Source organism: Hyperolius riggenbachi, chromosome 7 (genome assembly GCF_040937935.1).
Source record: "Hyperolius riggenbachi isolate aHypRig1 chromosome 7, aHypRig1.pri, whole genome shotgun sequence".
Classification (NCBI taxonomy): Eukaryota; Metazoa; Chordata; class Amphibia; order Anura; family Hyperoliidae; genus Hyperolius; species Hyperolius riggenbachi.
The window spans coordinates 323,633,659-323,649,530 of NC_090652.1; the positions used below are offsets into that span (position 1 = coordinate 323,633,659).

At 47.7% G+C, this 15,872-nt stretch overlaps 1 protein-coding gene across 7 annotated transcripts in view; it reads left to right on the plus strand.

The window, feature by feature from the left end:
- CEP70 (centrosomal protein 70) overlaps positions 1 to 15,872 on the plus strand; it is an 88,751-nt gene that overhangs the window by 55,001 nt on the left and 17,878 nt on the right. For all 7 annotated transcript variants that reach the window (XM_068246310.1, XM_068246311.1, XM_068246312.1 and 4 more), the window contains 4 exons: positions 1,096 to 1,184; positions 4,647 to 4,724; positions 5,233 to 5,344; positions 15,331 to 15,429. In XM_068246310.1, the coding sequence (XP_068102411.1) occupies positions 1,096 to 1,184; positions 4,647 to 4,724; positions 5,233 to 5,344; positions 15,331 to 15,429 (378 nt within the window). The remainder of the gene's footprint in view (positions 1 to 1,095; positions 1,185 to 4,646; positions 4,725 to 5,232; positions 5,345 to 15,330; positions 15,430 to 15,872) is intronic.

Sequence of the window (15,872 nt, forward strand, 5' to 3'; positions counted from 1 at the left end):
CTCTGACCGGAGAGTTGATACTGCGCCTGTGCTGGAGCCGGGAAGGTAAATCTTTGCATCCCCGCTGTTCAGGGAGATTTCTCGCCGCCGCCGTGGGACACAGGAGGACAGGGGAAGTCTCAATAGGATCCAGAGGCCTCCCCCACCTGCGGTGAGCACCTGTGTCGGAATTAACCACAGGAGAACAGTTTAATTTTAAAACTAGAATGACCGAAAACAGAAAAGTAATGATTTTTTTTTTCCATTATTTTCTTATTTTTCCCGTTAAAACGCATTTAGAATAAAACAATTCTTAGCAAAATGTACTACCCACAGAAAGCCTAAATTAATGGCGATATAAACGAGGTATAGATCATTTTCTTGTGATAAGTAGTAATAAAGTTATTAGGGAAAAAAAGGGAGGAGCACTGACAGGTGAAATTTGCTCTGGTCCGTTAGGGTAAAAACCACTTGGGGGTGAACTGGTTAAACTAGTCATTGTAATATAATGTGTGATATAATGTGTAATATAACATGTAGTATAATGTGTAATATAACGTGTAGTATAATGTGTAATATAACATGTGATAAAACGTGTAGTATAATGTGTGATATAATGTGTAATATAACGTGTGCTATAACATGTAGTATAATGTGTGATATAACGTGTAGTATAATGTGTAAAATAACATGTGATAAAACGTGTAGTATAATGTGTGATATAATGTGTAATATAACATGTGCTATAACGTAGTATAATGTGTGATAAAACGTGTAGTATAATGTGTGATATAACGTGTAGTATAATGTGTAAAATAACATGTGATAAAACGTGTAGTATAATGTGTAATATAACATGTGATAAAACGTGTAGTATAATGTGTGATATAACCTGTAGTATAATGTGTGATATAACGTGTAGTATAATGTGTAAAATAACATGTGATAAAACGTGTAGTATAATGTGTGATATGTGTAATATAACGTGTGATAAAACGTGTAGTATAATGTGTGATATGTGTAATATAACGTGTGATAAAACGTGTAGTATAATGTGTGATATGTGTAATATAACGTGTGATAAAACGTGTAATATATGTATTTGTGCCTCTCCAGTCCTACCAGCAGCAGATCAGGGAGGCACAGATGAGGAATGAGGCCTTGCTGAGGGAGAATGATGGGATGAGGCAGGAGATGGAGAGCCGGTAAGAGGACCTGTCATTGCTGGATCATATAGATACATATATGTGTGTGTGTGTGTAAATATATATACTAAGTGATGGCCCAGCGTTGCCCGGGTATGTATTTGGCTGGTGTTGGCTCCACCCACTTTCTCCAACCCTAACACACAAACACTCAATGACCAAGTTTGTGAGCTTTGCGGTCTTTGGCATCAATAATTTGCATTGAAATGAAACAAATCTGATTGGCTGTTTGTGGCCCCACCCCCTTTTATGAATTTGAACCCCAGTCACCCAATGACCAACTGTACCCGAATGGCAGCAATTAAATATTCCCCTTGAAAATCATTAGGTGAATTTTGATTGGCTTTTGTAGGCTCCACCCACTCTTCTTTATATTGATCCCAGTGACCAAGTGTGCAAAGTTTTAGAACTCTACCATTAACAGTGTAAGAATGGAGTTTACATTTTCCCAGTGAAATGTGTATTTGTCTCCGCCCCCTTTTTGGTTATGGGAATAAAAAGTATCCTATACTTTATTCCAGGTCTACGTCTATGTGTGTGCCAAATTTCATTCACATCTGTTCAGCCATTGTTGTGCGATCGAATAACAAACATCCAAACTTCCATATATATATATATATATATTATATTTATATTCTATTATATTCATCCATCCCACCTCTTCATAGGAAATTTGTGGACCCGGAAACCCAACGGTAGAATATCAGTAAATTTACTGATCTCCTACTACTTCAGTGCAAATGACAATAATGAAATATCGGTAAAAAATACAGATATTTTACTAAAGCTACAGTGGAGGAAATAATTATTTGACCCCTCACTGATTTTGTAAGTTTGTCCAATGACAAAGAAATGAAAAGTCTCAGAACAGTATCATTTCAATGGTAGGTTTATTTTAACAGTGGCAGATAGCACATCAAAAGGAAAATCGAAAAAATAACCTTAAATAAAAGATAGCAACTGATTTGCATTTCAATTAGTGAAATAAGTTTTTGAACCCTCTAACAATAAAAGACTTAATACTTAGTGGAAAAACCCTTGTTTGCAAGCACAGAGGTCAAACGTTTCTTGTAATTGATGACCAAGTTTGCACACATTTTAGGAGGAATGTTGGTCCACTCCTCTTTGCAGATCATCTCTAAATCCCGAATGTTTTGAGGCTGTCTCTGTGCAACTCTGAGCTTGAGCTCCCTCCATAGGTTTTCTATTGGATTAAGGTCCGGAGACTGACTAGGCCACTCCATGACCTTAATGTGCTTCTTCTTGAGCCACTCCTTTGTTGCCTTTGCTGTATGTTTTGGGTCATTGTCGTGCTGGAACACCCATCCACGACCCATTTTCAGTTTCCTGGCAGAGGGAAGGAGGTTGTCGTTCAGGATTTCACGATACATGGCTCCGTCCATTTTCCCGTTAATGCTATTAAGTTGTCCTGTGCCCTTAGCAGAAAAACACCCTCAAAGCAAAATGTTTCCACCCCCATGCTTGACGGTGGGGACGGTGTTTTGGGGGTCATAGGCAGCATTTTTCTTCCTCCAAACACAGCGAGTTGAGTTAATGCCAAAGAGCTCTATTTTGGTCTCATCAGACCACAGCACCTTCTCCCAGTCACTCACAGAATCATTCAGGTGTTCATTGGCAAACTTCAGACGGGCCTGCACATGTGCCTTCTTGAGCAGGGGGACCTTGCGAGCCCTGCAGGATTTTAATCCATTGCGATGTAATGTGTTTCCAATGGTTTTCTTGGTGACTGTGTCCCCTGCTAATTTGAGGTCATTCACGAACTCCTTCCATGTAGTTCTAGGATGCTTTTTCACCTTTCTCAGAACCATTGACACCCCACGAGGTGAGATCTTGCGTGGAGCCCCAGAGTGAGGTCGATTGATGGTCATTTTGTGCTCCTTCCATTTTCGAACAATCGCACCAACAGTTGTCACCTTCTCTCCCAGCTTCTTGCTAATGGTTTTGTAGCCCATTCCAGCCTTGTGCAGGTCTACGATTTTGTCTCTGACATCCTTGGACAGCTCTTTGGTCTTTCCCATGTTGGAGAGTTTGGAGTCTGCTTGATTGATTGATTCTGTGGACAGGTGTCTTTTATACAGGTGACTAGTTAAGATCGGTGTCCTTAATGAGGGTGACTAATTGAGTAGAAGTGTCTAACCACTCTGTGGGAGCCAGAACTCTTAATGGTTGGTAGGGGTTCAAAAACTTATTTCACTCAATGAAATGCAAATCAGTTGCTATCTTTTATTTAAGGTTATTTTTTCGATTTACCTTTTGATGTGCTATCTGCCACTGTTAAAATAAACCTACCATTGAAATGAAACTGTTCTGAGACTTTTCATTTCTTTGTCATTGGAAAAACTTACAAAATCAGTGAGGGGTCAAATAATTATTTCCTCCACTGTATATACAACCCTATTCTAACCTTAAAGGAAAACTATCAAAGTTAGCTAAAATTCTAAATGCCACATATATTCCCAGTAATTGCAAACAGCAATATAAATGCTTTTTTTTATATTTTCATATCTTATGAGAAGAAAATATGACATTTACAGAGGACAGTTCTCGCTGTGGGCATTGCTATGGTGGACTGTGCCCAGCAGATCCAGCATACAGAAACAGTCCTCACTGGCTGAAATACTGTGAGTGACGTGTTCAGAATGATTGTAAGCAGAAATAAAGCTACAAATGTGTGTAAATAACTCCTCAGCTGCAGCTCTGTGTGATCCTGTCTGTGTGTCCCTCTGTCACGCAGTGTAAAGTAAACAGTTAACAGCCAGGTTACAGTGCAGCTCTGCCCCCCCCTCCCATGCCGACACAAAATTGTTACAGAACAGCTGGTAAACACATTTAGTTTTTTCCCCCACAGGCTGCGCTGAGAGACCTCTGAAAAGCATTTTTAGTGTGTTGTTAAAAGCTCTGTAGGTATTGATAGTTGTTTAACCACCGCCCCACGCCTAACTTTAAAGTGAGACGAGCGCTGTGTTACTTATCTGGGGCTTCCTCCATCCCCATAAGCACAGATCCCTCCCTCGCCGCCCCCCTGCGTACCTCCCGCAGTCCTCCGTTAAGCCGCGATTAGCTCCCGGTATTCGACTCAAGTCGAGCTCAGTCTGACTCGTGACGGCAGCCGGGGTGTTCTGCGCTTGCTCAGAAGGTCCGCACATGCGCAGAAGGCCCTCTGCTGATGTCACTGAGCTGAATACCGGAGCTGATTCCCGCTTAAGAGGACGGCGAGGGACACATCCGAGCTTATGGGGCTCAAGGAAGCCCCTGGTTAGTAAAAACACCTATTACCAGGATCTCCCCTCCCCCTGCTTCATGGAACACACGACAGGAAGAGGAGGGGCAATGCCAGAGGGTGGGCGGTATCACAGCCAGGAACCATATTGTAGGTGGAGTCTGTGATGGAGTCCCCGCCCCCCACTCTTTCAGGCAGAGTAATCCTGTCATTTCTTTCAGCCCTTCAGCCAAAGAGTTCCGACTCTACAAGCAGCAGATGAGGAGGATGGAGAAGATTCTCCTGCAGAACAATATCCGGTGAGGATCCGGCCTTCTCTGGGGATCTCTGTGACCGCTCTGTCTCCGCCCCCCTTGTGTGGGGTGTTAGATTGTCAGCTCTGTGTGACAGGCAGTGTGCTGTGTTGTGGTGCTGTGTCTCCGCCCCCCCTTGTGTGGAGTGTTAGATTGTCAGCTCTGTGTGACAGGCAGTGTGCTGTGTCTCCGCCCCCCGTCCCCCCCCCCCCCCCCTGTGTGGAGTGTTAGATTGTCAGCTCTGTATGACAGGCAGTGTGGTGCTGTGTCTCCGCCCCCCCTGTGTGGAGTGTTAGATTGTCGGCTCTGTGTGACAGGCAGTGTGGTGCTGTGTCTCCGCCCCCCCTGTGTGGAGTGTTAGATTGTCAGCTCTGTGTGACAGGCAGTGTGGTGCTGTGTCTCCGCCCCCCCTGTGTGGAGTGTTAGATTGTCAGCTCTGTGTGACAGGCAGTGTGCTGTGGTGCTGTGTCTCCGCCTCCCTTGTGACGGGCAGTTTGCTGTGTGTTTGGCACAGGGTCCGTGGCACGAAGCAGGGGAAGAGAGAGGAGACCATTGTGGCCCCTCCATGTTCAGATGTGAAGAGCTGGGACAATCTGACATCAGTGGAGTGTCAGCGCCACCTACAGGTAGCCATACATACACATCTCCTCTATGTATATACACTCTCCTCTATGCACTCATACATTTGTCAGCCGATCTTCCAACCGTTGACTCTCTCACAAGAGAAGTGAGAGAGACCCTGTGTATCACTTTTAAAGGTGTAGAGGATGATTCCATAACTAAAAGAGTAGATATTGAACCGGGATTTGAAGAAATTTTTAAAACCTACAAAGATTATACAAGACCTGTATGGGAAGTAGCTAGCTTTGATGTTTATCTCAAAGAGCATATTACGGTGAGAGGACTGAGAAATCTGACTAAACCTCACTCCCACACTGATGATAGCGAATTCATGAGAGGGTGGGAGGAGTTACAGACAAGACAAACTCTGGAACAGATGAAATTTTTAAGAGACTTTTAAAGTACATTTTTAGAAAAAACGAGAACTAAACTTGAACAACAACAAAAACTGATCTTAGAGGCCTCCGCACACCCAGATTTTGATAGACTCGAAGCCAAACTCCAGCCTCGCATTAATCTCTATAGAGAAGACATCAAGGCACGTAAACAACGAAAAATGTTGAGGGACAGTGAGGATTTTAAAAATCAGAGAGTATACTCCTGGGCTGACAAAAAAGCCCCCTTAGATAACAAAGGAGAATCACAATCAGAAAGTGAACCTCCATCAGAGGCTGAATCGGACTCATCGGTTGGCACTGATAGATCACATAAGAGTCCCAGAAGGGGCCCTGCACCCACTCATAGAGGGAGGAAACCGAAAAAGAATCCCCAAGAACCCTCCGATCATAAGGGTAGAAGTGTTTTTTTTTTTTTTTTTGGACAAGCCGTAGAGACCCTTCAGAGTGGCCAAAACTAACCGTCCCCCGAAAAAGTGCACCAATTCTCAGGAACAGGGAAAAATGGGGATACAGGGGGAAAAGAGCAATGAAAATATTACATCAGTGGTGAAGGAGGTTGAAATACAAGCACCACTTAAAGAGACTCCGTAACAAAAATTGCATCCTGTTTTTTATCATCCTACAAGTTCCAAAAGCTATTCTAATGTGTTCTGGCTTACTGCAGCACTTTCTACTATCACTGTCTCTGTAATAAATCAATGTATCTTTCCCCTGTCAGACTTGTCGGCCTGTGTCTGGAAGGCTGCCAAGTTCTTCAGTGTTGTGGTTCTGCTATGAACTCCCCCTTCCAGGCCCCTCTATGCACACTGCCTGTGTATTATTTAGATTAGAGCAGCTTCTCTCTTCTCTATTATCTTTTACAAGCTGGATAAATCGTCCTCTGAGCTGGCTGGGCTTTCACATACTGAGGAATTACATACAGGCAGAGCTGTTTGCAGGAAGAAACAAGCAGCCTGTCACTTCAGTGCATGGGGGAAAGAAACACACAAATGATCTCTTGAGATACAAAAGGAATGCTGTATACAGCCTGCTTGTGAATGGATGTATTTTTCTATGTGTGGACATACTGTACATCAACCTACTTCCTGTTTTGGTGACCATTTTGTTTGTTTATAAACAAACTTTTTAAAACTGTTTTTAACCACTTTTAATGCGGCGAGGAGCGGCGAAATTGTGTCAGAGGGTAATAGGAGATGTCCCCTAACGCACTGGTATGTTTACTTTTGTGCGATTTTAACAATACAGATTCTCTTTAAAGTGGTTAACCTGTCAAACACCGTTTTAACTGATGATCAGATATCGGTATTGCAAAAAGGCCTCACATTTGTTCCATCCAAGAATTTTTCAGCATTTGAATGGACAAAAGACCTTCATCTTTTCGCACGCAAACTGTCCCTTCTCAAGCTACATGAATCCCAAAAAGGCAAAGAAAAAAACTCAAGCCGTTTAGAAGCACAAGCCCTTGAAGCCCTTAATGAACTTATGGTAGAAAATGAGGGGAACAGGGGTATGACCCCGCTGAGCACCCTCAATCAGAAAAGTACAGTCCTACGTTTTCACAACACACTCCTATTCAGACCTTTGTGAATGTGGTAGTGAGAGATTTACGCACACTTGAGAAACAGATCTATAGGAGAGGTGGAGCAACCTTACAGAGAGAGAGGTCATGGCCCTAGAGACAATATGTGCAAATAAAGAGATCACCATCAAACCTGCCAATAACGGGGGAAACATAGTGATTATGGATGAAATAAAATACATGGAAATGTGCATGAAAAAGAGATCAATATGATCAAAAAATCCTATCATTGAACATAAGAAAGCACTGAAGGATTTTTTATCTGAAGGTTTTATTCAAGGGCCTTGGATAAAAACTATAACGGGCATCTTAAACAATCGATTAAACACCCTATTGCATCTGTTTTTTATGCCCTGCCTAAGATACACAAAAACAAGGTGGACCCCCCAGGGAGACCCATCATCGTGTCAGGCAGAGGCAATCTAACAGATGTTTTGAGCCAATATGTGGACTAATTTTTAAGACCTTTTGTGGAGTTATTACCATCTTACTTACGGGATACGAAAGATGTTCTGATGAGAATACAAGACCTCCAAGTTTCTGACAACACTCTCCTTGCGAGCCTGGATGTCGAGGCTCTCTACAGCAACATCAGGCATGACCTCGGCATCCAGGCCGTACAATACTTCCTCACATCTAGAGGTACACATCTCAGTGTACACTCACATTTCCTTGTTAAAGCTTTAGAGTTTATACTTACCCACAATACATTCATGTTTGACGACAACTGGTACCACCAGCTCAGGGGCAGTGCTATGGGGATGGTGTGTGCCCCCTCATATGCAAATCTGTTCCTGGGCTGGTGGGAAGACACCTGTGTGTTTAAAGGACTTACGAGGCAAAATGCGGAAAAAAAGTTAATCACTTGCCTCATCTTTTAAGGCACGGAGGACGCCTTCCGCGCCCTCAGTGCCGATCCGCCGGGTCCCCCCGCTCATTAGCCCCCTGGGCCGGCTGCCGACCCCACGTCCCGGGTCGGGCTCTCTCGCCTCTCCTAAGATGGCCGCATCCTCTGGCCATGGCTGCGCAGTCCGCATAGCTGCGAGTGAGCGGGGGGACCTGGCAGATCGGCGCAGACGGCGTCCTCCGTGCCTTAAAAGATGAGGCAAGTGATTAACTTTTTTTCCGCATTTCGCCTCGTAAGTCCTTTAAATGAGGACATGCTCTTTTTTTACATCCCACATTTCCTTTTGGGGAAGATTTATTGATGATGTGTTACTTCTGTGGGAGGGGCCAAGAGATTTGTTTGTAAATTTTGTGGAAATATTGAACAACAATCAGATAGGAATGCATTTCACTTTTGAGATTGATCTCGTCACAATCACATTCCTTGATCTGGAAATCATGAAAAGTTCTGATGGAGTGCTAAACACAAAAATCTTCAGGAAGGCAACAGTGACTAATTCCCTGCTCCACTGGAATAGCGCACATCCGAGATCATTGAAGGCAGGGATCCCTGTGGGCTAATTTGTAAGAGCACGGAGAAATTGCTCAACTGAGATTGACTTTGAAAAAGAAAGCAATCTCCTTAGAAATAGATTCCATCAGAGAGGATTTCCAGACAATGGGCTCTATTCATAAAAAATGTTTGGCGAAAAAACTCCTGGAGGGAAAATACCGCAGCGGTATTTTAGACTTCTGGGTGGTAATTCATAAAAATCTTGCCAGCAGCGATGCAAGTGCGGAGATCTCCCGCTGAAGGCTGGCGGTAAGCTGTCATACAGGTGCGGAGATCTCCCGCTGAAGGCTGGCGGTAAGCTGTCATACAGGTGCGGAGATCTCCCGCTGAAGGCTGGCGGTAAGCTGTCATACAGGTGCGGAGATCTCCCGCTGAAGGCTGGCGGTAAGCTGTCATACAGGTGCGGAGATCTCCCGCTGAAGGCTGGCGGTAAGCTGCGATACAGGTGCGGAGATCTCCCGCTGAAGGCTGGCGGTAAGCTGTCATACAAGTGCGGAGATCTCCCGCTGAAGGCTGGCGGTAAGCTGTCATACAGGTGCGGAGATCTCCCGCTGAAGGCTGGCGGTAAGCTGTCATACAGGTGCGGAGATCTCCCGCTGAAGGCTGGCGGTAAGCTGTCATACAAGTGCGGAGATCTCCCGCTGAAGGCTGGCGGTAAGCTGTCATACAGGTGCGGAGATCTCCCGCTGAAGGCTGGCGGTAAGCTGTCATACAGGTGCGGAGATCTCCCGCTGAAGTCTGGCGGTAAGCTGTCATACAAGTGCGGAGATCTCCCGCTGAAGGCTGGCGGTAAGCTGTCATACAGGTGCGGAGATCTCCCGCTGAAGGCTGGCGGTAAGCTGTCATACAGGTGCGGAGATCTCCCGCTGAAGTCTGGCGGTAAGCTGTCATACAGGTGCAGAGATCTCCCGCTGAAGGCTGGCGGTATGCTGTCATACAGGTGCGGAGATCTCCCGCTGAAGGCTGGCGGTAAGCTGTCATACAGGTGCGGAGATCTCCCGCTGAAGGCTGGCGGTAAGCTGTCATACAGGTGCGGAGATCTCCCGCTGAAGGCTGGCGGTAAGCTGTCATACAGGTGCGGAGATCTCCCGCTGAAGGCTGGCGGTAAGCTGTCATACAAGTGCGGAGATCTCCCGCTGAAGGCTGGCGGTAAGCTGTCATACAGGTGCGGAGATCTCCCGCTGAAGGCTGGCGGTAAGCTGTCATACAGGTGCGGAGATCTCCCGCTGAAGGCTTGCGGTAAGCTGTCATACAGGTGCGGAGATCTCCCGCTGAAGGCTGGCGGTAAGCTGTCATACAGGTGCGGAGATCTCCCGCTGAAGGCTGGCGGTAAGCTGTCATACAGGTGCGGAGATCTCCCGCTGAAGGCTGGCGGTAAGCTGTCATACAGGTGCGGAGATCTCCCGCTGAAGGCTGGCAGTAAGCTGTCATACAAGTGCGGAGATCTCCCGCTGAAAGCTGGCGGTAAGCTGTCATACAAGTGCGGAGATCTCCCGCTGAAGGCTGGCGGTAAGCTGTCATACAGGTGCGGAGATCTCCCGCTGAAGGCTGGCGGTAAGCTGTCATACAGGTGCGGAGATCTCCCGCTGAAGGCTGGCGGTAAGCTGTCATACAGGTGCGGAGATCTCCCGCTGAAGGCTGGCGGTAAGCTGTCATACAGGTGCGGAGATCTCCCGCTGAAGGCTGGCGGTAAGCTGTCATACAGGTGCGGAGATCTCCCGCTGAAGGCTGGCGGTAAGCTGTCGGAAGGCATGCGGAGATCTCCCGCTGAAGGCTGGCGGTAAGCTGTCATACAAGTGCGGAGATCTCCCGCTGAAAGCTGGCGGTAAGCTGTCGGAAGGCATGCGGAAACACTTCAGCCGGCAGAGTCCCTCCGTGCGCTGCTCTCTCTGGGAGGTCTGTCCCATTCACTTGTATGTAATCCGCAGGCTTCCAGGAAGCGGTATTTCCCGTCCACGTACCGCTTCCTCTAATCTTTATGAATGGCCATTTTGTTACTTTTTTCTAGATAAATCTAGAAAAACACTGGAGAAGGCTGAAATTTCTCGCTCTGCTGGGGGATTGTAGATTTTCATGCGGGAACAGCTTTTATGAATGCCCACTTTGCTAAATGGACGGGAAAATCCGCTGTTTTGAGCGGAAAACTTGCGGTAAGGTTTTATGAATAGAGCCCAAAGTGGTAGAAAAAGCTTACAGGAGAGCAAAAGCCAGAAAAAGAGAAGACATTCAAGGTAGCCATACACTGGTCGATTTGCCATCAGATTCGACCAACAGACAGATCCCTATCTGATCAGAGAGGGATCGTATGGCTACCTTTACTGCAAACAGATTGTGAACCGATTTCAGCCTGAAACCGTTCACAATCTGTGGTGGTGGTGGTGCTGCCGCCGCTCCCCCCCCCATCCCGCATACATTACCTGCTCCGCCGGCACGACTCCCATGTCTCCGCTCTGGTCTGCTCTGGTCTCCGGCATGCTTCCCTTCTTCCTGTCTGGGGGAAGTTTAAACAGTAGAGCGCCCTCTACTGTTTAAACTTCCTGCCGGGACAGGAAGAAGGGAAGCATGCCGGAGACGGAGAAGAAGAGCGGAGACCCGGGAGTCGCGCCGGTGGAGCAGGTAATGTATGCGGCTCTATTGCGTCGGTCGTTGGGCACTCGAACGCCGCTAGCGATGCGCTCTTTACCCGCGGGCGATTGACTGTTATTTTCCGCACGGCGCGATCGACGGGATCAGACGGAATGGATCGAAATTCGGCGTGTAGCGTGAACGATTGGCAGCAGATTCGATCCCAGTGATCGAATCTGCTGTCGAAACGGCGGCAAATCGGGCCAGTGTATGGCCAGCTTAAAGAGACTCTGTAACATTAAAAACATCCCCTGGGGGGTACTCACCTCGGGTGGGGGAAGCCTCCGGATCCTAATGAGGCTTCCCACGCCGTCCTCTGTCTCACGGGGGTCTCTCCGCAGCCCTCCGAACAGCCGGCGACTGTGCCGACTGTCATTTCAATATTTACCTTTGCTGGCTCCAGCGGGGGCGCTGTGGCGGCTTTCCATTCCGAACTACACGGAAATACCCGATCTCATTCGGGTCCGCTCTACTGCGCAGGCGCAGGAGACTTGCGCCTGCGCAGTAGAGCGGACCCGACGGCGATCGGGTATTTCCGTGTAGTTCGGAATGGAAAGCCGTCAGAGCGCCTGCGCAGGAGCCAGGAAGGTAAATAATGACGTCACCGCTGCCCGGACTCCACGGAGGGCTGCAGCGAGACCCCTGACGGATGGAGGACGGCGTGGGAAGCCTCATTAGGATCCGGAGGCTTCCCCCACCCGAGGTGAGTACCCCCCAGGGGATATTTTTATGTTACAGTTCCTCTTTAAGTGACAATAAAACTTCCCAAGTGAATAAAGTAAAAAATGACGGTAAAACAGTGAGGCTCATAGGCTCTTTCTCCAAACAATCGCATCAAATCTATCAAATTATGGAGAAATATTGGCCAGTTCTTCTCCAGGACAAAGAGCTCACTAGACACTTATCAACAAAACCGTCAATTACATAAAGACGCACTGAAAATTTAGGGACAAGTTAGTCCACAGTGCTTTCTCCAGATCAAATACTGATCATACTCACCTTAATTGGTTACCACCCAAACCAATAGGTTGTTTTAAATGTGGACACTGTAAGGCATGCCCATTTTATTGCGAAAAAGGATTTTTGGGCAAAGACGGTTAATAAAAACTTTACCATTAGGTCATTTTTCAATTGCAACACAAGGGGGGTGGTATACATTGCAAGTTGTGGATGTGATCTCCTATATATAGGCAAGACCACCCGAGCACTAAAGGACAGAGTGTTGGAACATGTAGGGGACATAAAACACAAACGCGACACTCCGGTGGCAAAACATATGAACACTTTCCACCAATCCAATCCCCTGGCCATCTCCTTTTGGGGATTACAGCAATGGAAACAGGGGAAAAGGGGTGGAGACCTAGACAAGAAGTTACTACAGTTGGAATTAGCATGGATTTTTCGATTGAATACCATAGCACCACGTGGTCTTAAAGGGAAGGTTCAGGGAGGGTGGTTAAAAAATAAAAATCAATTTCCACTTACCTGGGGTTTCCTCCAGCCCGTGGCAGGCAGGAGGTGCCCTCGCCGCCGCTCCGCAGGCTCCCGGTGGTCCCTGGTGGCCATCCTGGCCAGGCCGGCTGCCAGGTCGGGCTCTTCTGCGCTCCAAGGCCCGGCACTTCTGCGTCCCACGCCGGCGCGCTGACGTCATCGGACGTCCTCCGGGCTGTACTGCGCAGGCGCAGTAGTTCTGCACCTGCGCAGTACAGCCCGGCGGACGTCCGATGACGTCAGCGCGTCGGCGTGGGACGCAGAAGTGCCGGGCCTTGGAGCGCAGAAGAGCCCAACCTGGCAGCCGGCCTGGCCAGGTCGGGTCGGCCACCGGAGACCACCGGGAGCCTGCGGAGCGGCGGCGAGGGCACCTCCTGCCTGCCACGGGCTGGAGGAAACCCCAGGTAAGTGGAAATTGATTTTTATTTTTTAACCACCCTCCCTGAACCTTCCCTTTAACGAGGACTTTTCTATTAAGGGTTTCATTTGAGAGTCCAAACCCGGGTATACATATTTATGTACAGTATCTAGTGATTTATCTATTTCTACACCTATGTTTTACATCTAGATTATTAGATTAATAATTACCCACCCCCTTATCACTATCCTCATGATCCTGATTGTAGGCACAGCACGAACCCTGCAATTTCCCTGTCTCAAATATTACTGTATGGCCAGTACCTATGTGAACCAACATATTTGGTTTAGTGGGATTACGTTTTTGCCTCTATATAGTTATAAATGCCCACCTTCACATAGACAAAATAGCAGCAGTAATCATAGGGCATCCCCCATGCTGGATTTGCAAACATGTGCATAAGAGGTACCTAATATGCAAATCGGAGCACCAGATTATATGGGGTTTTATATGCCCCACGAAACATTTGTGGATAAGGACGCGATCAATGCATCCATTATAGGCGGCTGGGTTTGCAGTGTAATATGTTTGTGTCACCAAGACAACAGAGGATCTGCGTGTGGTTGCTAGGGTAACGTGGCGATACACGAAGCCGACCCGCCTATCAGCGCAGCAGAGTGGGGGGCGGACGTGACGTCACAACCAGGAAGCATCGCAACATAGCGAGCACCCGCTCGTCACTGCATAATGGGGGCATGCATAGGACGGGGCAGCGCTCCTCTGATGGTGGGGGAAAAATAAGCATGAGGTCATACAAGGAGGAGGGATCTCAGAAGGGGGCAGGAACGGTAGGATTGTATTTAAACCCTGTCGTTCAGTTCATACTCCGCTCTGACTTGAGCGGGTTGCTGGGGGAATCTCTGTTGGTTGGTGGGGGGAATATCTTGTATATAGTGTATATATCACTGTGTATCACATACTCCTGATGACGCCTCGTGTATTGAGCTACCTTCCATGAAGGTGTTCTATCTACCCCTTCTGGGGTTAATTTCCTTTATTGCTACAGCGTTTTAGGCTGGTGACTTAAAGAGAACCCGAGGTGTGTTTTAAAGAATGTTATCTGCATACAGAGGCTGGATCTGCCTATACAGCCCAGCCTCTGTTGCTATCCCAAACCCCACTAAGGTCCCCCTGCACTCTGCAATCCCTCATAAATCACAGCCGTGCTGTGAGGCTGTGTTTACATCTGTAGTGTCAGTCTCAGCTGCTCCCCCGCCTCCTGCATAGCTCCGGTCCCTGCCCCCGTCCCTTCCCTCCAATCAGCAGGGAGGGAATGGATGCAGGCGGGGACAGGAGTTCTGCAGGAGGCGGGGAGAGCAGCAGACTGACACTTTAGAGATAAACACAGCCAGCTCTGACAAGCTGTTTGTCAGCAGCGTGGCTGTGATTAATGAGGGATTGCAGAGTGCAGGGGGACCTTAGGGGGGTTTGGGATAGCAACAGAGGCTGGGCTGTATAGGCAGATCCAGCCTCTGTATGCAGATAATATTCTTCAAACCCACCTCGGGTTCTCTTTAAGCACAATTGTTTAACCAGTCTTCCCAACAAAGGAAATAGTGCAGTCTCTGTATTCCTTTAATTGCTGGATTGGTTGAGTGAAGTATGTCCAGACTGTTTATAGGCATAGTATTTGCAAGATAGCCACACCCCACCCTAAACATTGTGTGTGTGTGTGTGGGGGGGGGGGGGGGGTGAGGGGGATCAGCAAGGACCCTTGCAGTTTTATTTAGCCACCTGGAATATACTACCATCCAGCATTTTGACATTGACACGGAGTCTGTATACAGAGAACTTTTGCACTAATAATTTTAGTAAATCTCTGCGAACAGAGGATGTCTGATTAATAGCTCTGATCCAGTGAGGAGAGACTTAAACTTATGTCCCTCTCAGTTTTCATGTACATTTAAGGTCAAGCCGAATTTGGCAATGTGTGACATCTGATTTTTACCTGTACTCTATTCGGTAGTGGGTTTATTTTGTGTTTTTGCACTCATACATGTACACCGCGTGTTCCCATACAGGACGTGTGTCAGGAGCTGCATGTTCAGGACGTGAGAGATCTCCTTCCCACCATTTCCTCCACGCTGAGACGGGCACAGAGCTGTGCCACACTGCACAAGGTATAGGGGTGGAGCTGTGCCACACTACACAAGGTATAGGGGTGGAGCTGTGCCACACTACACAAGGTATAGGGGCGGAGCTGTGCCACGCTGCACAAGGTATAGGGGCAGAGCTGTGCCACGCTGCACAAGGTATAGGAGTGGAGCTTTGCCACGCTGCACAAGGTGTAGGGGAGGAGCTGTGCCACGCTGCACAAGGTGTAGGGGAGGAGCTTTGCCACGCTGCACAAGGTGTAGGGGAGGAGCTGTGCCACGCTGCACGAGGTATAGGGGCGGAGCTGTGCCACGCTGCACAAGGTATAGGGGCAGAGCTGTGCCACGCTGCACAAGGTATAGGAGCGGAGCTTTGCCACGCTGCACAAGGTGTAGGGGAGGAGCTGTGCCACGCTGCACAAGGTGTAGGGGAGGAGCTGTGCCACGCTGCACAAGGTATAGGGGCGGAG